We start from the raw sequence: 24,847 nt of genomic DNA on the forward strand, positions 1-24,847 counted from the left end.
CACAGTCTTTGAGTGGCACAGTCTGTGCAAAGTCTATCCCATTTAGCATGGTGATATGTTACACAATACAATGGAGGCAATTCTCAATGTGTAAATGGTACTTTATTTGCACAAGGATTGTGCAAAGCTCCCAACCAATATTGTCATGGATAGGTGCATCTGTGCCAGGCAGATTGGTGAGGATGAGGTTAAATATGTTTTTCCTTCTTGTTGACCCCTTCCCCACCTGCTGCAGACCTATTTGAACATCTGCATATTTTAGTTATGGTGCTGCTGAGCCACTCTTGGTGATGGACATTGCAGTCATCCACACAGAATACATTCTGCACTCTTACCAGCCTTAGTGCTTCCTCCAAGTGGTGTTCAACATGGAGTTCTGATTCATCAGCTGAGGGGGATTGGTAATGTGTTCATCAGCTGGACGGTTTCCTTGTTCATATCTGACCTTATGCCATGAGACTTCATGGAGTTCAGAGTCAATACTGGGGACGCCCAAGACAACAACCCCCTGACTGCTACTGTGCTGCCACCTTCGCTGGGTCTGTCCTGGCAGTGGGACAGGACAAACATGGATGATGATGATGGTGTTGTCTCGCACATTGTGTGTAAGATATCATTCTTTGAATATGACTGCTCACGTAGTCTGAGACAGTTCTCCCAATTTTGTACTCCCAAGATGCTGATAAAGATTACTTTGCAGGGTCAACAAGGCTGAATTTGCCGTTGTTCCTTCCAGTACCAAAGTTGATGTCAAGTGGTTCAGTTTACTTTTTTTTTTGAGGCTGTTTAGTAGTTAGCTACAACTTAGTGATTTCTTAGGCCATCGCAGAGTGGCAGTTAAGAATTAGCTACATTTATATGAAGGGCAGACCAGGTAAGGACAGCAGAATTTTTACAGCAACTGACAATGGTTTTATAGTCATCTATTACACTTTTGATTCCAGACTTTATTGAATTCATGTTCATTAAATTTGAACAATGGTCCCCAGAGTATTACCTGGGTGTCTGGATTACTAGGTCAGTGATAATACCATTGGGCCATTGACTCCTAAATTTTCTAGATTCATGGCAATACATAAGTACAAGTTGCTGATTATATTATAAAATTCGTCCAGATAACTTTAGCAACAACTGCTGGCTATTATGCAGCAAAAATGTTTCTTTATCAAACATTAAATTAATTTTGTATAATTGTTTTCTTGATAACATCTTTTGTAGAATCTAATTTAGATAGTTAAACAGGAGATCATTACATTATTCAGTCACTTTATAAACCTGCATTGGATTAAGACACAATGTGGAACCCTCAGAAAATGCCAATTTAGCACATTGTGGTTTAATTGTGTAGAAAGATAATAGCTGAACAAAATATGTTTTCCCTGATAATTCTCTAAAACCTAACACAGTAGATTGAGAAACGAACTTGAGTTATAATTGATCACCTTCTATGGCAAGAACAAATTTGTAGCAAAAGTTTTAACATTGGCATCTTGCATCTGTTTTCGGCATTTTCAATTCAGTACTTTTATCAAACGAAATAAAGTATCTTGGAAGACAATCTAATTTCAGTTTAATAGAAAGTGTCAGAGTTTAGTTAAGACAAATTGATCTGCATATGTAAGTCTATCGAAACAAAGCTGAAAATTATACACTACCAAGAAATTAAGATCTCTTTAAATTTTAAAAAGTAGCAATTTGTAAATAATTTATCCTTTTAGCTGCTCTATTATCAACACAAATAAAATGTTTCCTTGTAGGTGGATCCAGGAGTATAATGTGATGATTTTTAGAATATAGTTATCTTTATATTTCAATTGGCTTAATGACTGGTTTTCTATAATGTCGCATGTGTGCACTGGGCTCACTGGGTTTAAATGGAACCATTTTTCCATAAGGTCGTGGAATAGGTAGTCCAGATTCACCATCTGGGATATATGCATTCGGCCTCGGCTCAGCTGTTGTAAAGACTCCACCGGGCAATAAATGCTTTTCTTCCTCTTCAGTTTCCTGATTTGGGAATAAAATAGGTGAAAGTGTCACCACTGTTTGTTATTAATCTAGTTGCTAAATTTTGAGTGATGCAAAAAAGTTCAATGGATTTGAAGCGTACTGGGATGCGCCTAGAGGGTGTTTAGTAACATGTTGTAATTATATTGTGTTCAATTTAGGGAGACAGCTCTGACTCATAGGTCATCAGATTTGTTACAGTAATACAAGTGAGTAATGAATTTTTCAACACATAGGAATAATTGATTAGGAACATTATTCCAAACCAACTGCCATGTTATTTTTGATTTTTTTTCTTGTTGAACAGTATTAACACACCTGCTATTTAAGTAAATCTTAGGTTTTTATTCTAGGTTAGGATTGAATGCAGCAAAGGCAAAATAACAGCATAAGATTTTCAATTACTAAATGACATCTTAAGTTTCAATATGGCAGGCAGAAAGCAAATGCAAATGCAAATACACATGCACATTACCGCCACATGTGAACAATCAACCATACTAAATAGGGTATGGAAGTTGGGAACATTTTAGGCACAGAATTCATTTAACTTCAAATCCTGTGTGCCATTTACAATCTTCAAATACCATGAAGTTTCATTCATCTTGTGTTGCAGATTCATTGTAAAATATGGCAGTAACTGGCGGGAAGGGTTTTATGCATCTCTTAGTACAGGTGCAGTAGGAGCAGAAGTTGGTAAAAGAATACAGGTCACCATTTTTGCCATCATTGCCCTTCCTGCTGATCAATACCGCTCACTGCCTTGACTCCTAGGACCCATGATCTCTTTTTTTTTTTTTTTTTTTTTTCTCCCCTCCCTTTCTATCCCAAGTCATGCAAATTCAAATCCCAAACTACACATGATTTCCATACCACATTGCGGCCTGCACTTAAATAAGGGTGTTCCTTCTGTCACACCAGCTTCATGTTAATAAGGACTAATATCTTGGGCTCCATTGTGTTTCAGTATTTGAGCTCAGTGTCCCTCCTCACTCCATTCTTTCCTATTTGCCCATAAATAGATACGACTGAATTTTTGTTAGTATATCTTAAATTGCATTTGCTATTCCCATAATTAATTTTTTGATTGTTGAAATAAACTGTGAATTTCATACCTTGGTTTTCATCTCAATCTCTCTTTTGTGTCTGTTTTCTTTATTCACTATTTTTAGCCACTCTGATTCAAATTCTTCACTGGGTGCCATTCCCTGCTCCATCCGTTGGTAACATGACTCCAGAAATTGTTGCTTATCCCTGACATCCTGTTGAAGTTGCATGGCATTGGCCTGTTGCATGGACAGCTCGGAGACCACGGCCATCATCTTCCGTGTAACATCTTTGACCTTTCCTTGCATTTCATTTACCTGTAAATTTCATGAAAATCCTTCTAATTCAGACAAATTCTCTTAAACAACATATCAGTTTTAATACTTATTGAAATCACAGTTGTAATTAACTTAATTTTTCAATAACCCAGGTGGCTAATTGAAATTGCCGCTGGCTAAAAGTAGTGTGGACTGTAATGAACATTTTAAAATTTGAAGTAATTTGATCAGTACTATTTGTAATATTATCTATAAAAGTGCAGGAAGATTTAGATAAACAGTCCCCATTAATAGTTATTCATTCTCCCAGGCTGATCGTTATCCACTCCTTTTGTCTATCCAACTGTAGTTCTCTCTCTTTGGGCTGTATCCCCACCTATCACTTACTCCTTATGTCCTCCCCACCCCCATCTTGTGCATAAAAACTTAGATTTTCCAAGCTACCATCAGTTCTGAGGAAGGGTCACTGGACTCAATACATTAACTCTGATTTCTCTCCACAGATGCTGCCTAACCTGATGAGCTTTTCCAGTCATTTCTGTTTTTGTTTCTGATTTCCAGCATCCGTGGTTCTTTGGTTTTTTATTGAGATAGAGATTATTGCTTGCTTAACCTTAGAGACAAAGATATTGGATCATAAAAATCTGTCCTTGTTTCCAAACCTCCTGCCTATGTGCTATTTGAAAATGCATAATTTTGTATGTTTATTTTTGACTTGTCAGCTTGGTTGCATTAAGACAATACAAAGAATGAGTGTGATATCAAAGAATTCTGACTGCTGACAGCATAACAGTTACAGATGCACAAGATTTCTTGTCTGTGGTTCGAAAAAGGTTGTATATTGAGAGAGATCCTTTAAAATTTATAAATGTGCCTGATGAGAGAAACATGCAAGATGACACACAACCAATGTGCAAGGTGGCATGAATTTAAGTTCTGGTGCAGAGGATTCTTGAGAAATTCTGAGATGGTCTATAGAAATCCGCAGAAACAGGTAGGAAACTGATTTTTTTTAAAAAAAGTCCTTTCAGTTGGCCAATTTAAAGGACAAATATTTCTCAAAGATAACAACTTTAAAATCTAAGATTACTATGGATCTCCAGACGGAAAGCCAGATAACGAACCTATTTCTCAACAAATTCCTAATGAGCAGTGGTCTCCATTTTGTGTAATTGACAACATGTTATTTACAACAGCAGATAATCTGATTTCAAACAGTAATGTTAGAAATACATAGTTGGTCCTAGCAGAGAAATTGGCTATCATCTCAAATGGCCTGTGCTGATTAATATATTACATGAGTTTTCTCTCACTAATTATTTTCCCAACCTTGCCTCCATAACTATATATTCAATTTTCCTCCGATGTGTTTCAAACCTTTATACATGTGGTATTGAGTGCACATTCATACCACTATGTGTAAAGAAATTCGAATTAAATTCTTCACTTTTAGTAGCTATTTAATATTTATTATCCCTTGCTATGGTTTACCTGTAAATGAGTTCCTCAAGTTTCTCCATATTCGTCCTATCGAACTTTAACTTTAAAGACCTGTATCAGGTGTCCACAAAGACTCTCTTCTAGCTCAATCTGATAGCTATATCTTCTCAATTTTGGTAACATTTTTGTACATTTTCATCATTGTTTCAATGTATTTCATATAGTATGGAGACCTGAACAGCACACTGCCCTTCCAAGTGGGGTTCAGTCAAGATTTTATACAACTAATAATTCTCAGCTAAATGAAGGAGAGCATGCATGAATACTACAAGACCATGACAACATACAGACTTGGGCTGGCAAGTGCTAGGCAATGAAAGTTCCAACAAGACAGAGCAATCACCTGCCCTTCAATGGTATCACAATAGTCAAATCCTCCCTCAACAACATTGAGTTCACCATTGACTTACGTTCAATTTTATCTTCCCCCTCTATTTATCCATGGTATCTCATTCTTGGCCAACTTCTTATGTTATTATGCAATATGTTTTCCTTGATTTCTGTAGTTTTCTTTACATAAGTATTGCCCATTTTTCTAATTCGTTGTCATTCTTCTTCATTAGCATGTCTTCTTTAGACTTAATTTTCATTTCCTCAGTGTTGTTTATTCTCCTACCAACCTATTTACTTCAGTCTTATACAATCTGTATCTGTGTCAAACTGTGTTATAGAATGCATCATAAAACATGGAAACAAACCCTTCAATCTAACTCATCCATGCCAACTAGACATCCTAACCTGACCTAGTCCCATTTGCCAGCATTTGGCCCATATCCCCCTAAACTCTTCCTATTCATATATCCATACTGGTCCCTTAAATATTGTAATTGCGCTCACCTCAAACATTTCCTCTGGCAGCTCAATACAAACATGGAACAATGTTTGTATGGAAAATGTTACCCCTGAGGTGCTTTTTAAATCTTTCCCCTCTTACCTTGTATGCTCGTTCTTTAGTTTCAGACTCCCCCACCATAGGTAAAAAAGACCCCTTGGCTCTTCATCCTACCAATGCGCCTTGTGATTTAAAGCATAGTTTTAAAATTTCTTTCATGGCATGTGGGCATTGCTGGTAAGACCTATAATTGTTGCCCATTCCTAATTACACTCAAACTCAGAGACAGGTTTGATCATTTTGGGCACATTTAAGAGTCAATCACATTACTATTACATTGTGATCACTATTTCTTAGACATTTTTCCACAATTACTTTATTTGTTCCAACTTAGTTCTCATTATTAGGTTTAGCAATTTGGTCTCACCTTGTTGGGTTTCTTCTCTGATCCAAGATGTAAACACCAACTTTCTCTTGGCTTAGTTAGAGGTATTTGGAAATTCTCTGTAGTCAGAATTTTGTGTTCTTTTAATCATTTCTACATATTTGCCTACATATTTCATTCACTAATTCCTTGCCCTATTTGTTAATCTGTACTGTACTCGTAATAGTGTGATCAATCCCTTTTCTATATCAATCCACGTGGGCTGTGTTTTAATCTCTGTTAAAAATGACTGTTTGTTTGTTTTTTGTACTTCCATTATCTTATATTACATTAACATACCAACCCACTTACTTCCCTATCATTTCTAAATAAATTATAGCTTGAAATAGTTGTGTCCTCTTTGCATCCATGTTTTTGACTAGCATATTGCATTTACATCCTGCTTCTAATTATTGCCTCCAGTTCCCCATTTATTTTCTGATGCTTGGCTGTTATTTTTCATTCTGGCTATCTCTCCACCAAGCAGCCTCACTGACTAAGGGTTGTTAATCATGACTCCACACATCTGTATGCTACTATATCACAATGGAACAAGGATAAGAAGCAGTCCCAAAATACGCATTGGTATTATTAAGTACTCTTCAGCTAACTGAGCCCTTGCATTAATATATCTATATGAATCACATCCCTCTCAATTAGTGAAGTCCTTTCCACAGTCTTACTCTATGAAGACCTGGGTCCTTGTAGAGCTCCATTGTCTCCCATTACTAGTGCCAGTATTCCATTAAGTAGAATCCCTCTAGCCCAAACTCCTTATTCAGCCAGGCATTTGCTTGCCATATGTTTTTCTTTAAGCTGTTTAGTAAATGGTTTGGGTAATAATTTGAAGATCAGTTACCACCCTGGGTGTTCTGCCTTTATTAATGTTGTGCCCAGTTCCTGAAGCATATTTGGCAAGAGTGGCAGGTTTTAAAATTTTTTTTAAGTTTGAAAACAACTGTACTGCATCATGAGTAACCACAACCAAGCACCACACAGCTGCGCAAAAACACTGCTATTCTTTTGTTATCTACCTTTTAAAAGCACTCCTGTGCAAATTTGGTATCCATCAAGTTGGGCGTTGGGTAGTGGAACAATTTCTATTTCAAACGATCAATATTGGTTATAAATATTCTTTCAGTGAGTTATAGCATGTCCAGATGCAGAATACTGTACTACAATAACATTCTTATATTTTTCACACTGGACCTTGATGTCTGAATGCCAATTATGTTAAAATTAAGCAATTAGGAGTTGAATTGAGATGAGTTAATTAATATCATTTCATTTCATTTTATTCAGTAGCTTTAGAGTACAATGCCCAGAGGTGAGATATCCTTGCAGATTCAGTTCCATAGATGTAAGGGCAGTGATTAATACAAGTTCCAATTGTTGATTCCATTTTTAAAAACTGTACATATTTGGTGTTATTATTTACATGTAAACAATGTGATTGATAAGTAGCAAAATAAAGTCTCATCATTGCAATGATATTTGTAAATAACCAACCTGAGTAACATTTAGCACTGTACTAGTTAATGTTTCAACATACCTTTTTTGCTAAGGTCAGTGTGTCCTGTTTACCATTTATCACTTTAGCATTAATTCGTTCGGAGAGGCGGGTCACCTGATCAGAGATAAGATCCTTTTCCAATAATTGTTCCTCTTTTCTTACCAGTTTTAAGTCCATCTGCAATGATGGAGATGAGTTAAATTAATGGAATATCTGTGCACAGCAAATTGAGACAATGGGCTGAATCTTGTCTTTTTTATCTGTATGAGTTGCATTGGATGTTTTAGAGGGTACTTCACCATGAGGCCTAGTGAGTTTTTTTCACCATATCTTACCAAATCTGCCTTAGTAACTCTGAACCGCATCTATGTGGTGATACTTATGTTCAATTCCAGCTCCATCTTACCATGGGTCATTCCTGGAACAAGTCATCACTGTTGGGATTGGAATTGATAGGCTCCCTTGCACCCGTGCCATCTTTGAAAACCCTTTGTGCACCTGGACAAGCACTGGAGTATGGAACTGCCCTGCTTGGTTCCTGCCATTTGCCCCAGGCAGGGCAGATGGGAGAAATGGGTGCCTTGCTTTGTGGGCAGGGACTAGGGGTGCTGCTGAATGCAGTGGTGCAGATGCAGGGCTTCTCTTCCCTGCAACCAGCAGTGAAGGGCATGGCACTAGAACCTGCTGGTCTGGTGCAAGGTACCACCCAGGTTAGAGCAGCCCCGGTGGTCTGGAGGAGTATCCAGCACTGTAGGAAGATGGTCAATGTCCTTTTGCCAGCATAAGTGCTACCATCTTCTCTTGATACCTTGAATTTACTCTATCTCGGCTAGTGTACCCACCTTCCAAAGCTCGTGCTCTATCATTCTCGTTATCGCCTGTACATCTTTCCACTCACTGACCACCCCAACCCCTGACACCACCAACTTTGCATGTCCTTAGTGCTGTCTTTACTTGCTGGGATACCTCTCCACCTGGGCAAAAGCAACAGCAGTGCCACCTATTTTAATCTCCCTTAATACTTGCCTCTTTCTCTTTCGGGAAGAAAACAGCACGCATCAAGACACAGTCAAAACAGGTGATGGGCTGGCCAATACTTGGCTCCTCACCCCTCATGTGGAAGGCATCCTGACTTTGACTGACTGTCTAAAGCCCTGGACTGATATCGCAAGCTGTCCTTGACTTACTGTGCTGGAACTGCCCTGAGCAAAAAACTACTACTCTTGATTTAACTGAGGCCTGTTGACAATTATGACAACCTTCTTGCCTCTACGCCTATGCTAAAGGGATCAGCAAGATAGGTAGGAAGAGTGCACAAAGGCAAAGCAATGCAAGGCAGGTAGGCTCAGAGAAGTCAACATTATGGCAGTGTGTGAAAAGCCTGAATGCAGTCTGGTCCAGTCAATGAACTGGGTGCTAGTTGTTGAGTGCATAATCTCCTTGCTGCAGCATAATAGTTGCTGCTGCATAAGGGCTTTTAGATACTGGCACATATTGGATGCCATTGTCCAAGAACACGGGATACGTGTGGCCAGTGGATCATGCCCTGAGATGTTGGTGCCTAGTGTCCAACATGGAGGTTCCTCAAACAACTTGTCAAGCTGAGCTCATCTGATACTCGCTCTGATTTCCATGTCAAGATTTCTCAATGTCCAGCTTGTTTAGCTTGGTAGCTTGGTAAAATACGAAGCTAAATATTAATGAGGTGAATTGAGCCATTCATAACAAAAACCCATTGCTGGAAAAACTCTGCAGGTCTGGCAGCATCTGTGATGAGAAAGCAGAGTTAACATTTTAGGTCCAGTGACTCTTCTCCAGCTCTATTAATTCTGAAATGTTAAATCTGCTTTCTGTCCACAGATGCTGCCAGATCTGCAGAGTTTTTCCAGCAATTTCTGCTTCTGACTTCCAGTATCTGCAGTTCTTTTGGTTTTTTGAGCCATTAATAAGGTGTTTAACAAGCTATTGTCACCCTTAATTGGTAACTCACCAGCTGTCTGGCTTGTCAAAAGCATAAAAGATGGCATGAGAATCTCCCAATTTCAAGATAGACCTCCCCAGGCTTCATGCCTGAGTCTGCTATAAATTTTGCCATAGCTGATGTTGCTCAGACCCCAATAAGATTTCACCCAATGAAACAGAAAAAAAAAACTTTTTAATTTATGGAGTGTGCCTTTATGCCCAAAGATCTAAAGTCCAAAATACCAGTTTGAGTTGGTAATGTTTTTAAAGCTGGTGATCAGCTTTTGGTAGTTTAAAAGAATATAGAAACATGGGAGAAAGTACATAAGATGTTTACAAGAATAACTGAGCAGATGCAATATCCAGAAAAACCAAAATAGGCAACAATCTAAATGGTGACTGGGTAAGGTCTCTAAAATTGTCAAGTTAAACAGAGTAAATGGAATGAAGATGGGGCCATACGATAGGTCAGCAGTAACTAAGAAATTCAGACGAAATTTCTTTACTCTGAGAATGTGGAACCTACAACAATATGGAGTGGTTGAGGCAAGTAATATGGATGCATTTAACGAAAAGCTAAAAATGTGTATGAGCGAGAAAGCGATAGAATAAGATAAATAAATGTGGGACTCGTGAAGAATAGTACGAGTTGAACAGTTTCTTCTAGGTTGTAAATTTAATACAATTTTGTAGGTTTGTGTGGTGTTGATATATTCTTGTTTGTACTTTATTGCTTTGTTTTTACCAGAAGTTAAATGAGAAATGTTGATTAATGATTTCCTTATTTGGGGAAAATGTGTCTTAGCAGCATGGTGTGGTAAACTGGATCCTCCTTTAGTGATTAGTACCATGCTGAGACGTTTCCCTAAATAGTAATGCCATATCATTAGCCGAACACACGCCATTGTTGTCAGTGTTCATATAACACTACTGGAAAATATTTTAGAAAGTATCCAAAAATAATGGTATTGTTTTCAATTAGTGAAAATGTATAATTTGTGTTGGTGAGCTCAGTTGTCTCGACAGCTATTTGATTTGATTTATTATTATCACATATGCCCAGGGACAGTGAAAAGTTTTGCGTACAGTGCAGGCAGATCATACCATACAAAGTGCATTAGAGTAATCGAACAGAGCAATGAATACCCCGTGTAATGGCTGCAGAGAAGCTGCACAAAGAGTGAGATCAACATAAGTTTAAAGCTTGAGAGATCCATTCAGAAGTCTAATAACAGCAGAAAAGAAGCTGTTCTTGAATCTGTTGATGTGTGGTTGAGTTTTTGTATTTTCTGCCCGATGGAAGAGATTATAACCGCGGTGGAAGGGTTCTTTGATTATATTGGCTGTCTTCCTGAGGCAGTGAGAAGTATAAATGGAGTCAATGGATGGAAGGTTGCATGATGGGTTTGCAATGCACAGTAGTGCCAAAAGTGTGGGTTTAATTCCTGCACTGGCTGAAGTTACCATGAAGATTTCATCTTTCTTCATCTCTTCCCCCTTCCCTGAGGCATGGTGACCCTCGGGTTAAACCATCACCAGTTGCCTCTCTGTAATGAGAAAGCAGCCCTATGGTCTGGTAGGGCTGTGGTAACTGTACCTGTTAATAATTTGTGACTGGTCTTCAAGTTACCAGAACATATTTTGTGAACTTTTTACATTTTTTTAAGCCAGCAGCTGGACTTTTTTTTTAACAAATGTAGGCATAAATTTCTCAGTTCTATTAATGGAGGGAAAGACTCGTGGCTGCTATTACTACATGCTGATCATAACATTCACACAGAAAGGATATGTGTTATGGACAGAATTTAGGAAATAAGAAAAGAAATCAAGTTCCTGTTAGAGTGAAAAGTAAAGCTGGTAAAATTAGAGAATAATGGATGAATAAACATATTGAGATTCTAGTCAAGAATAAAATAGAATCATTTTAGATATAGACAACTGGGTTCAAATGAAGCTCTTGAATAATATAAAGAGTGTAGGAGCATTTTTAAGAGGGAGATCAGGAAGGCAATTAAGTTTATGGATAATTCAAAGAGATTCTACAAGTGCATTCCGAGAAAGACAGCAACAAGATAGAGAGTAGGGTTCCTTAAAAGTCAGAGGTCATGTTTGTGTTGAACCTCAGTAGATGGGAGAGATATTAAATGAATATTTTGTGTCTGTTTTTACTGTGGAGAAAGAAATGGGGGCCAGAGAATTTGGGGAAATAAATATTGATGCTTTAAAAACAGTTCATGTTATAGAAGAGGAAATGTTGGAGGCCTTAGAAAACATAAAGGTGGATAAATCACCAGGGCATGATCTAGTGTATCCCAGGACTTTGTGGGAAGTCAGGGAGGAAATTGCAGGGCCCCCCCGCAGAAAGATTTGTATCATCTATAAATACAGGTGATGTGTCAGATGACTGGAGAGTGGCTAATGTTGTGCCTTTACTTAAGATGGGATCTAAGGAGAAGCCTGGGAACTACAGATCTGCGAGTCTGACTTCAGTGGTGGGTAAGTTGTTGGAAGTCATTCTGAAAGGTAGGATTTATATGCATTTGGAGAGGCAAGGAATGATTAGGAATACTCAGCATGATTTCATGTGAGAGAAATCGTGTCTAATAAACTTGATTTGCATTTTTTCAGGAAGTAACCAAGAAGACAGAGCAAAGTGATAGATGTTGTTCATTTGGACTTTGGTAAAGCCTTTGACAAGGTTCCACATGGTAGACTAATTAATAAAGTCAGATCATATGGGAGTCAGGATGAACTTGCCAATTGAATACAAAATTGGCTTGATGGCAAGAGATAGAGTGTGATGGTGGAGGGTAGTTGTTCAGACTGGAGGCCTGTAATCAGTGGTGTTCCACAAGGATCGGTTTTAGGCCCACTTTTGTTTGTCATTGATATAAATGATTTAGATGAGAATATAGAAGGCATGGTCAGTAAGTTTGTGGATGACACTAAAATTGGTGGTACAGTGAAGAAGGTCATCTAAAATTAAAAAGAGATCTTGACCATTTGGGTCAATGGGCTGAAGTGTGGCAGATGGAGTTTAATCTGGATGAATGCGAGCTATTGCATTTTGGTGCAACAAACAGGGGCAAAACTTATACAATTAAAAGTAGGGCCTTGGGTAGTGTTGTACAGCAGAGAAACCTAGGTGTTCAGGTACATAATTTTTTGAAGTTTGCCACACATATAGATAGGGTGGTTAAGAAGGCATTGAGCACACTTGCCTTCATTCATCAGCCGTTTGAGTATAGGAGTTGGGATGAAATATTTAGGCTGTACAGGACATTGGTGAGGCTTCTTCTGGAGTACTATGCCCAGTTTTGATCATCCTGTTATAGGAAGGATATTATTAAGCTGGAAAGGGTTCAGAAAAGGTTTACCAGAATGTAGGATTTACCGGAATGTACTGGAATGGAGGATTTGAGTTCAGGGGAGAGGGTGCATAGGCTGGGACTTTTCTCACTGGAGCGTAGGGGGTTATGGGGTGACCTTCACAGACATTCATAAAAACATGAGGCCTATAGATAAGGTGAATGGCAGGTGTATTTTCCCTAGGATGGGGAATTTTAAGACTAGGGGTATATTTTTCAGGTGAGAGAAGAAAGATTCTTTACACGAATGGCATGAACTTCCAGAGGAAGTGGTGGATGTGGGTACAGTTATGATGTTTAAAAGACATTTAGATAAGTACACTAATTAGAAATGCTTAGAGGGATATGGGTAAGTGCAGGCAGGTGGAACTAGTCTAGTTTGGGATTATGGTTGGCATGGACTGGTTGGATCAAAGGGTCTGTTTCTATGCTGTATGAATCTATGATGCGAAGTTACAAGACAAAATTGACTCAAGTTGCTCCACACTATAATTATGAAAGCGTGTGGAGAAATGGAAAAGCTTTTTTTATAGCACAGTATTTTCTAGCTAGGAAACTATTCAAAAAGGATCTAGGAGGATTTTCCAAATGTATTATCTGGACACATCAATTTTTAAATAAATTAACAACTCTTTAAAACAGATCATTGCAATGCACAGTACTGAAAAAGATTGTTGCATTTTGAATGTCAAATTTCAATATAGTTCTATTTCATGCACTATTTTGTTGTTTCTTTTTTGCCTAAAATAAGCTTTTGAGAATTAATCATACTACAATATGTAAGGGTCTTCTTGCTTAGAATCAATCCTAATTTATGTTGCTGTAAATCTAAAAGGGTCAAACCAGGGAAAGCATAGGGCCCATTGAAGGCCACAGTGGTAATGTGCGCATGGAATGGAGGATGAAGGTAGGGCTCTAAATGAATACTTTCAGTTGGTGTTCTTTCGTGAGAGTGGTGATGTGGATATAGAAATCAGAAAGAAGGACTATGACATAATTAAAGAAATTAGCACAGACAGAGAGGAGGTTCTGAGTGGTCTGGCAGGTTTAAAAGTAGATAAACCTCCAGGGCCAGATTAAATGTATTATATTAAATGTAGGCTGTTGAGTGAGGGAAGGGAGAGAATAGCAGAGGTACAGGCAATAGTTTCAAATTCTCTCTGGCCACAGGAGAGGTGCCAGAGGACTGGAGGATGGCTAGTTTGGTTCTGTTATTCAAGAAGATGAGAATAAAGAAGGCATAGTTAGTAAATTTGCAGATGGCACCAAAATTGGTGGCATTGTAGACAATGAAGAATGTTTTCTAAGATTATAAAGGGATCTTGATCAAATAGACAATGGGCTGAAAAATGGCAGATGGAGTTCAATTTGGATAAATGCGAGGTATTATATTTTGATGCAACAAACAGGGACAGGACTTATACAATTAATGGTAGAGCCTTGAGTCATGTTGTAGAACACGGACCGAGCGGTTCAGGTACATAATTCTTTGATGTTTGTGTCACATCTAGACAAGATGGTTATAAAGGTGTTTAGCATGCTTGCCTTCATTGCTGAGTCCTTATACTCCTTTTGAGTGTAGGAGTTTGAAAGTCATGTTGAGGTTGTACAGGACATTGATGAGGCCTATTCTGGAATATTGGGTCCAGTTCTGGTCACCCAATTATAGCAGGATATTAGTAAGCTAGGGAGGGTCCAGAAGAGATTTACCAGGATGTTATAGTGTATGGAATGTTTGAGTTATAAAGGAAGGCTGGATAAGCTGGGACTTTTTTTCACTGGAGCATAGGAGGTTCAAAGGTGATGTTTATAGAGGTTTATAAAATCGTGAGTATTGATAGGGTTAATGGTAGGTGTCTTTCCCTAGAATGGGGGATTTCAAGACTAGGGGGCACATTTTTAAAGTGAGAGGAGACAGATTTTAAAAAAGACACAAAGGGCAAATTATTTTTCATAGAGGGCAGTTCGTGTGTGGAATGACCTTCCTGAGGAAGTGGTGGATGTGGGCACACTTACAATATTTTAAAAGGCACTTAGAAAAGTACATGAATAGGAAAGGTTTGGAGGGATATGGGCCAGGAGCAGGCAGGCAGGTGGGACTAGTTTAGTTTGGGATTATGTTCAGCATGGACTAGTTGGACCGAAGAGTTTGTTTTCGTGCTGAATGACCCTAAGACAGGAAGGGATAAACCAGAAAAGTTTGTCAATGAACTTAACCTCAATGGTGGGGAAGCTATTGGAAGCAGTTCTGAGGGACAGAATTAAACTGCACTTGGAAAGACATGGAATTAATCAAGAACAGTCAGCATAGTTTTGTAAAGGGGACATTGTGTCTGACCAACTTTATTTTCAAAGAGGTGACCAGGTGTGTAGATGAGGGCAATACATTTGACATGATGTAAAATCTGAAAGAACTGTAGATGCTGCAAATCAGAAACAAAAACCGAAATTGCTGGAAAAGCTCAGCAGGTCTGGCAGCATCTGTGAAGAGAAATCAGATAATGTTTTAGGTCTGATGACTCTTCCTCAGAACTGATGGTAGGTAGGAAATGCCAGTTGAAATACAGAAGATAGAGTGGGGGGGTAGAGGTCCAGAGTAAACGATAGGTGGGGATGAAGCCTGAAGAGAGAGAACATTTGGACAGAGAAAGGAGTGGATAATCTGGCTAGGAGGGTGAATAGCTGTTAATGGAGACTGTTGGTAGTGAACAATAGGTAGTGTGTAATGGCAGACTATGTGATAACAAGGTCTGGTGTTTGGGGTAGAGGGCTAGAACATGGGAGAGTTCAGACCCTAAAATTATTGAACTCCATATTGAATCCAGAGGGCTGCAGGGTCCCCAAGTGGAAAACAAGATGTTGTTGTTCCAGCTTGTGCTGAGCTTCACTGGAACACTGCAGCAAACCGGAAGCAGAGATGTTGGCCAGGGAGCAGGGTGGTGTGTTAAAGTGGCAGGCACCTGAAAGCTCAGGGTCTTTTTTTTTTTTGCAGGCAGAATATAGATGTTCTGTGAAGTAGTCACTCAGTCTACACTTCATTTCCCCAATGTAGAAGAGACCACCTTGTGAGCAGCGAATGAAGTAAACTTAGATTGTGAGAAGTGCAGATAAAGTGCTGCTTCACCTGGAAGATATGTTTGGGCCCTTGGAATACTGAGGAGGGAGGAAGTAAATGGGCAGGTTTTCAACCTTTGGTAGTCGCAGGAGAAGGTGCCATGGGGCTGTGGGGTGGTGCTATTGGGAGTGAAGGAAGAGTGGACCAGGGTGTCCCAGAGGAAACAGTCCCTGCGGAAGGTGGAGAAGGGAGGGGAGGGGAATACGTGTCTTGCTGGAGGTGGTGGAAATGGCAGCTGATGATCTTCTGGATGTGGATGCTGGTGGGATGGTAGGTAAGGACAAGGGGAACCCTATTGCTGTTGTGGGAGGGAAGAAAGGGGTTGAGGGCAGAAGTGCAGGAGATGGGTTAGATCTGGTTGAGGGCCCTGTCAGCAATGATGCTGGGGAATCCTTGGTTGAGGAAGAAGGTGGACATTTTGGAGGCTCCCTTGTTGAAGCTGGCCTCTTTCGAACATATGCAACGGAGATGGAGGAACTGAGAGAATAGAATAGAGTCTTTACAGGAGGCAGGGTGTGAGGATGTATAGTCCAGGTAGTTGTGGGAGTCTGTGGTTTTATAGTGGATATCAGTGGCCAGTCTATTCCCAGAAATGGAAACAGAGGTCGAGGAAGGAAACGGAGGAGTCAGAGATAGACCAAGTGAAAGTGAGGGTGAGGCGGAAATTGGAAGCAAAATCGATGGAACTTTTCCAATTCCGGATGAGAGAGGGAAGCGACACTGACAATATCATTGATATATCGGAGAAAGCGTTGTGGGTTGGGGCCGGAATGGGACTGGAACAAGGAATGTTCTACGTACCCCACGAACTGGGTGTAACTGGGGCCCATGCAGGTACCCATGGCCACCATTCTGACCTGAAGAAAATGAGAGGAGTTCAAAGACATTTGACATAATGTATTTGGATGTAAGAATGGCTTTTGATTAAGTCCTGCAAAGTAGACTGATAGCAAAGTTAAGAGCCTGTGGGATCCAAGGAAATATAGCTAATTGAATACAGAGTTGACTTAGCGGAAGGAAGCAGAGGATGATGGTTGAGGAGCATTTTTGTGACTGGAAGCCTGTGTCCATTGGGGTTCTACAGGGATCAGTGTTGGGACAGTTGCTAACTGTGGTACATACAAGTAATTTCGACTTGAATGCAGGAGGGTTCATCAGTAAGTTTGCAGATGATCCAAAAATTGGTGGGCTGGTAAATAGTGAGGAGGATAGCCTTGGAGTATAGGAGGATGTAGATGGGCTGATCACTGGCAAACAGAATTCAATTTGGATAGGTGTGAGGTGATGCTCTTGGGCAGGACAAACCAGGCAAGTGAATGCATGATTAATGGTAGGACCCTGGGAAGAACCAGGATTAGAGGGACCTCGGTGTGCATGTTGAACAGTCCTTTAAGGTAGCGCAACAGATAGATTAAGTTGTTAAGAAGACATTTGTAGTACTTGCCTTTATTAGCCAGGGTCTAGAGCTTAAGAGGAGGGAGGTTATGCTGGAACTGTATACAACATTAGTCACAGATAGAGTATTGTGTGCAATTCAGGAATCCACGTTATTAGAAAGGATGTATTTGCACTGGAGAGGATGTGGAACAGATTTCTGAGGATTTTGCCTGTGCTGGAGAGTTTTAATTAAGCATAGAGTTTTGATAAGGTGGGTTTTTTTCCCTTGGGGTAGAGGAGACTGAGGGGGCACATGACTGAGATGCAGAAAATTGAGGAGCATGGATAGGGTAGAAAGGAAGAAAATTTCCCCTTTTGAGGAGAGTTCAATGACCTGGTGGCATAGTTTTAAGGTAAGGGGCAGAGATGTGAAAGGGATGTGAGAAAACATTTTTCCCTCCGAGGATGGTGGGAATCTGGAACTCACTGTTCCTGTAAGAGTGGTAGAGGCAGAAACCCTCATAACATTTAAGAAGTATTTAGGTGTACACTTGCAATGCCAAGGCATATGAGGCTACGGGTCAAAGGTGGAAAATAGGATTAGGATAATTAGGTGGTTGTTTTGACCAATACAGACTCAATAGGTCAAAGGGCCTTTTTCTGTACTTTAGGCCTTTATGACTCTATGACTCTATGACTCTATGACTGATAACTTTAACTGAAATTTTAATTGTATTGAAGAAACTAAGTCTTGTTTCCCACAATACTAGTGTTTTGAATTGCTGCTTTTTGTATGGTTTTATTTCAAGTTTAAGAGGTGATGATTAAGCTTTGCACATCATAACTGGGGTGATACAAGCATGTGAAACATCAAAGACTTGTTTGTTACCTCTTCTATTTTTTTACTCAGTCCATCAAATGATGGATCATCTCCTTCTAATAATCGTGATCTGTTCTCACATGAAGGATCCACTAAGGTCTTCTCAAGATTTTGGACCTTGTCCTGATATAGTGCAAGCTAGAAACAAAGAAAAGGTGGTTATAAAATCATGTGAAACCAACAGAAGTTCAAAGTATATACAACATGTCCTTCTTGGACAAGGATCAAAAAGTACAGCCTAATTTTTAAACTGGTACTAATCAAATTAAGTTAAAATATAAAAGTACAAAATCAATCATTAAGCATAACACTAGAAAGTGTCTCTATAGATAGAAGTCCAGTCAAGCTGATTTCGGGTAGTTATTCATTCTTCCAACTTACCTTCATGATTTTTAAATTTTTCTTTTTGTTTCTTATATCCAGTCATATTCTTACAAACAACTGAACTTTTCTTTTCCATCACCAAATCATCTGTTTTTTTTTCATCTATTACCATCACCTGTGCTTTCCAATTGATTAATTTACATAGAAAACCCACTAAGAGAAATGCAGGCCCCCAAAGTTAAGAGAGTAGTAGGGAGAGATGGAGGGACTAAATCAAAATGAAGTTGGAAGGGAAAATAAAATACACCCTTCTCACTTTCATGAATTATAGCCATGCTTATTAAAGTCAATGATCTAATCTAATGTATTTAATTTAGCTAACCATTTATATTTTGATGGTTCATTACCTGATTAGTATCTCAACGTTAATGTGCAAATTAAGGATAGGAATATATAAATGAAGATTTTGCTTCTGCACTTCTGTCTTGCGGTGACCGGGTAAAAGCTTACATTCCTGCCAAGATTTGATGTGTTAACAAAAGAAAAATTATCACAGGATTGCACAATTTTATTGTAGTGCAATCCCACTCCTTCCTATTCCAGGAGGAGTGCAGTGGAATACACAGAAGTGATAAATTTTCCTCTACTTCTCTCATTCCTGTTGAATTGAGCTTCAGTGTTATCAGCACAGGAAAAGGTCATTTGACCTGTTGTGGTTGTCTGTGCATGTTCCACTTCAGAATAATTTACTTCAATCTTATTTCTTGCTCTTGCTGTTTTAAGCAGGAATTCAACAACTGTGATTAAATGCTAAAATTAACTAAACTTCAAATGCTTAAATTTATGTCTGCTTCTTACAAATTTATTGAACAGAATTTTGAGTCTCTTTGCTACCAGACAGTTTTCACAGATAGGACATTTTATGTCCTGAGAACATCTTGCAACTTGCATTAATCATTTTTGAAATGTAATTGTTGTTTAGTAGGCAAATGTGGCACCTAATTTATACAGAATGTTCCTCAAAAAATAAAGTGAAAGATCATTTAACCAGTCTCTGGTGCTATTGGTTAATGGATAATAAAAGAACTGCCATCCATTTCTTCAAATAGTGCCAAGAGACCTCGATAGGTACTTGAAGATCCTGAGTTCTGTATCTTGCTGCCAATACGACCAGCATTCCTGGAAAAGTATCATGAACTGTCAGCAGGAGAGAGATTTGTGTCAGGTACATGGACTATAGTCATGTCACCTGTGTTAATCTTGGATTAAATGCCTGCTGATCAGTGGAAGACTTGGTAGTAATAAGAACCTACAAATTGTGAGGAATGAGGCCCTGAATTTTTCAGAAGATAGCAACCATTATCTTTTTTGAAGCAACCTCTTAACATAATGACTAATGTCATAAGTGTCAGACTTAGATACACTGTTTGATCTAGAGGCTTCTCTGTCAGGTAGACAATTGCGATATTCCTGGTGGCGCTTGCTCCAGTTTAGATCTACATAGTGTTGTATTGGTTTGGATATCTGTCTCAAGTCCTCCAAGATGGTCCCCAGCAACTCCATTGTGAGTGAAGCTCATTCAGGAACCAACTTGAACATGAACACCAGAGTTCTGAATTAACAGGCTCTGGAGTCAGTGACTAACTGACTGGCTGGCACAGATCCTCATTTCCTCAATTTCAAATCCCTTTTTCACCTGTGGCACTATCATGTTGCATTTCATCCAGTACAAAGCCCTCAGAAAAGCTATCCATGGGTGAGTGATTAAAGAGTGAATGGGTGGACAATATAGTTTAACGGTTAGAAGTAGAAAACCACCTTCCTCTTTTTTTGCTTTTTTTAAGGGCTACTAGCTTTGGACTATTTAGGATCCATAATATATCATTTCTTCTACCTTTATTATTCAGCTACTTTGACAATCCCTTTACAGCTTTTGAAGTGCCTAACCATGTGACTTGTTACTGTATTATCCAAGCCATAATATGCACAAACTGCAGGTGGTTCATTCAAATCTCCAGAATCCAATGATATTGTACAATTGATTCTATAGAAGGTTCAGGCACATGGTTGCCCCAGATCTCCAGAGTTCCTGCTTCATTTTGGATCAGATGTCAAATTGTGGGGGGACCCACCGCAACCTGGGGTTTTTTGGTTATATCTACATTTGCTGTGAAAGAGAGAAAACATGGTATTGCTTTGAAGGCTGGGAAGAGTGATATATAGAATATTTGTGGGACAAACTTCAGGAAGTAAAAATGGTGAACGATCAGTTAGAGAGGCTTGATGAAGAATGACACACTGAGAGAAGGTAAAATTTTTCAGGTAGCAAGGGAAACAAATAGGAAGGAAAGATCAAATATCCAGAGTACAATTCTAAAGCAATATGTAGGTAATAAGTTAAAGAATAACATGTATAAAACACTGCTTGGAAAAGTTGGGGGAGGTGGTGGCTTATCTTGGCTATGTGGCTGAGATCATTGACCTACTTGGAACACTGAAGCATCCTGCAGCCATTTCCCTCCAATAATTCCATGCCACATTTCCCATTCCTAGTTCCAAACAGCCCAGCTCTTTGCTTCCCTATTCAGTAAACAGAGATTCCTAGTCAGACTATCTGAATTTAGAGAGTCAAAAAGCAGAATGAGTGTTTTGCAGAATACTCTGCTCAGTCTGTAAACATGACCCTGACCTTTGCATTGCTGGCCATTTAAGTACACTCTTATCTTCATGTTTACGTTTCCATCCTAGTTCTGGTATGGTGTTCAAGTAAAGTACAATGCAAGGTGGAGAGAGAGCACCTCATTTTCCATTTAGGCCTTTTACTGTCTTCTCGATCAACATTGAGTTAAACAACTACAGGCAGGAACTCTGTCTTCCACCCTGTTTCCCCACCCCAGTGTCTGGTGTTCTTGGATTTGCTTTTGGCACAGCTGACCTATATTCTGCTATTAATTCCTACTCTTGACCTCTCTCTTCTGCAAAACCATTATCACTCCTTTTGCCTGGTGATAATTATGATCTCTAATCTTTCTCACCCTCTCACCTTCCTTAACTTTCTCTTCTATTTCTGTTCCTGCTCACCACCTTTTTCTACAATATAAAACTTGTCACCTTTCCATCTCTCCAGTTCTGAAAAATAGTCATTGGACTGAAAACATTAACACTGTTCCCCCTCCACTGATCCTGCCAGACCTGCTGACTATCTGTTTTTATTTCAGACTTTCAGACCTGTTGCTTGCATCCTCAATAATGGTTATCATCCTTCTCTGCCACGATGGCTGCTTTCTTTAGTACTGTCATTTCTACCTTGCAGCAATAATAGGTTTTATATTTTGTTGAATATACAGTTCTCTGCCTATCCCATCTCTAATTTATGCCCTCATCCATTCCCATTCCATCTCACTCTAGCCATTTTCTGGCTGAGATCCATTCCCATTATCTTCTACCATTGCCACAGCTGTCTGGAAGTGTGGCTGGTAGAAGTTACACAATTTGTACACATTTCCATATTTGAATTACTTGACCTCAATTTCAGATGGTGTTAAAACAATGGCATTGTGAATATCCATTTAATTCCAATTGCACCATTATTTTGTCAGAATTTCAGTGCCTATATGCTTTACTTTAAAGGAACAACAAGGAAAAACCGATGGGGCAGAGAAATTAATCAAAAACCTCCTGCCCCTATTCTAGGAACAGCTCGTTCTGTCATTAAAGAAATAGCCTGGGATCCATCTGCATTTTAAACGGACTTTCCAAATACATCAGTCGAGAAGCATGGGATCAAATATGAAATCATCAGCATTAGGATTTTTTTCTAATTTTTCTGTGGAACAAAAGAGATTGTTCTGTTTAAGACTCCAGTTAACTTTGCCAGAGTTGTGCACTAAATTTGGAAGGAGTTCATCCTTTGATTTAGTGCTGTTTCCAAAAGCCAAGAGTGCAGATGAGGAATCTGTTTAAATTGCCTCAATAAACTTGCCAAGATAAGGTTAATTATTTTTGCTCTAGAGCAAAGTATGTCTGCCAAGTGACACCATGATGAAGGGTGCATACTTTCAGAACTCTTTAAGACCAGCTTTTCTGAACCATAAAATACATATCCCTCTCAGCAGCATGGCAAATCGTATTGTACTTGCTTTAAAATTTTTTTATTGTATTGCATGTAGCATTATAACCAATGGTTGCATTTTCACTTCATTTCATACAAGTATCATGGTAGTGTTTGATGACAGCTATTGGATTAGATTGTGTAGAATGAACAAGTCATGATATATTTAACCTGTGCCAGTGTACCATTCCCCTCAGGGATTGTTGGAGAACCAAGTATATTCCCAGTAGGTCATAACCCAACTAAAAATGCAACAATTATAATCAAAGCCAGAGAATCATAATGAAAATCATTAAACACAACCCAGAGCTGCTCCTATAAGACATTCAGATGACTTGATAAATACAGGGTGGCATTTACAATATGTCTGCAACAGGGGCTGACAGTTCAAGTAGTGAGCAGTCTGACCTGCACATTCCCCTGCATTCCAAATTATATCTACCTTTCAACAAACTTCTTGAAACTTACCTTTTTGCCCAAGCATTTGGTCACTTTTAAATAGTAGGTGAACGACACTAATCTGGTGGATATGATCCTTTACATATAGAAGTATTACTCAATGAGCATTATTCCGCAACATTGATTTTACACAGCTGTTTAGAATTTATGATGAGTGCTAAATCACTTACGAGAACTTTTTGGCACAAGATTGACAATAACCCTGGAGAAATTCCAGGTCAGTTTTATTTTATAAAATTAATTAGAATTATTCTTGCTAAGGAATAACCTACTCAATGATGTTCAGTGTGGTTTCCACCAAGGCCATTCAGCTCTTGACCTCATTACAGCCTTGGTCCAAGCATGACAAAGAAAGCTGAACTCCAGCACTGAAGTGAGATTGGCCTTGACAACAAAGCAGCATTCGACTGAGTGTGGCATCAAGAAGCCTTAGCAAAACTAGAGTCATTAGAAATCAAGGGAAAACTCGTCACTGGTTGGAGTCATACATGGCACAAAGGAAGATGGTTGTGGTTGGAGGTCAATCATTGCAGCCCCAGAACATCTGCAGGAGTTCCTCAGGATAGTGTCTAGGCAAAACCAAGATGTTGCTTCATTATTGACTTTCCAATGACCGTCTTAAGGTCAGAAGTAGGAATGTTCAATAATGACTGCAAAAAGTTCAGCAACACTTAAACATTTGAGCAGTCCATGTTCACATGCAGAAAGACCTGGACAATCTCCAGGCTTGGGTTGACAAGTTATTTTACTTCAAGGAAATTCAGATGACTTGATAAATACAAGTTATTCTGATGCTGTACGAATGCCCAGTAATGATCAATCTCCAATAAGTGAGAATCCGACCATCTCCCCTTGACATTCAATGATATTACCATCACAGATCTCCCACTATGAACCTCCATTGACCACAAACTGAACTACAGCAGCCATATACACACTGTAGCTACAGGAGCAGGTCAGAATCTAGGAATTCTGTGGCAAGTAACTCACCATGCATCTCCCCAATGTCTGTCTACCATGTACAAGGCACAAGTCAGGAGTGTAATGAAATACTCTCCATTTAGCTGGTTGATTGCAGCTCCATCAAAACGCAAGGATCTCACAAGAGAAAGTAGCCTGTTTGAGTGACTCCCTATCCAGAACATTCAGCATTCACTTGCTTCAGCATCGATGGACAGTGTGTATCATATGAAAGGTGTTTTGTGGGAACTGACCAAAGGTCCTCTGACAGAACCTGAAACCTGCAACCTCTTCCATCTAGAACGACAAAGGCAGCAGATGCCTAGAAACACCATCAACTGCAAGTACCTCTCTTAGATGCACACCAGTCTGTCACCGTGACTAGGAGTATATTACTGCTCCTTCACTGATGCTGGGCCAATATCCTGGAGCTCCCCAGCTGTACTATGGGTGTCCCTTCACTGCAAGATCTACAGCAGTTTAAGCAGGTAGCTTCATCAGGAAAATTACAGTTGGGCACTAAATTCTGACCTTCCCAGTAACATCCACATCCTATAAGCGAATGCGCAAAAAAAAAATCCAGTTCAAGCTAGCGTGAACATTTTGCAGTTTGTTAAACTATTTTACTTCAAGGAAAGCAAAGTAATTTGATCTCATCATTCCAACAATTTCGTGCTCTGGGGTTATGCC

General features: G+C 39.2%; 1 protein-coding gene across 1 annotated transcript in view; it reads right to left on the reverse strand.

The window, feature by feature from the left end:
• Nucleotides 1–1,276: 1,276 nt before the first annotated feature.
• Nucleotides 1,277–24,847, reverse strand: part of ccdc146 (coiled-coil domain containing 146) — a 140,197-nt gene continuing 116,626 nt past the window's right edge. The window contains exons 17-20 of the mRNA XM_048610438.1: nucleotides 18,313–18,441; nucleotides 7,641–7,778; nucleotides 3,123–3,371; nucleotides 1,277–2,007 (exon numbers count right to left, since the gene is read on the reverse strand). Coding sequence (XP_048466395.1) covers nucleotides 1,804–2,007; nucleotides 3,123–3,371; nucleotides 7,641–7,778; nucleotides 18,313–18,441 — 720 coding nt within the window. The 3' untranslated portion in view covers nucleotides 1,277–1,803. The remainder of the gene's footprint in view (nucleotides 2,008–3,122; nucleotides 3,372–7,640; nucleotides 7,779–18,312; nucleotides 18,442–24,847) is intronic.

The sequence above is a fragment of the Rhincodon typus genome, chromosome 22 (assembly GCF_021869965.1).
Source record: "Rhincodon typus isolate 14 chromosome 22, sRhiTyp1.1, whole genome shotgun sequence".
Classification (NCBI taxonomy): Eukaryota; Metazoa; Chordata; class Chondrichthyes; order Orectolobiformes; family Rhincodontidae; genus Rhincodon; species Rhincodon typus.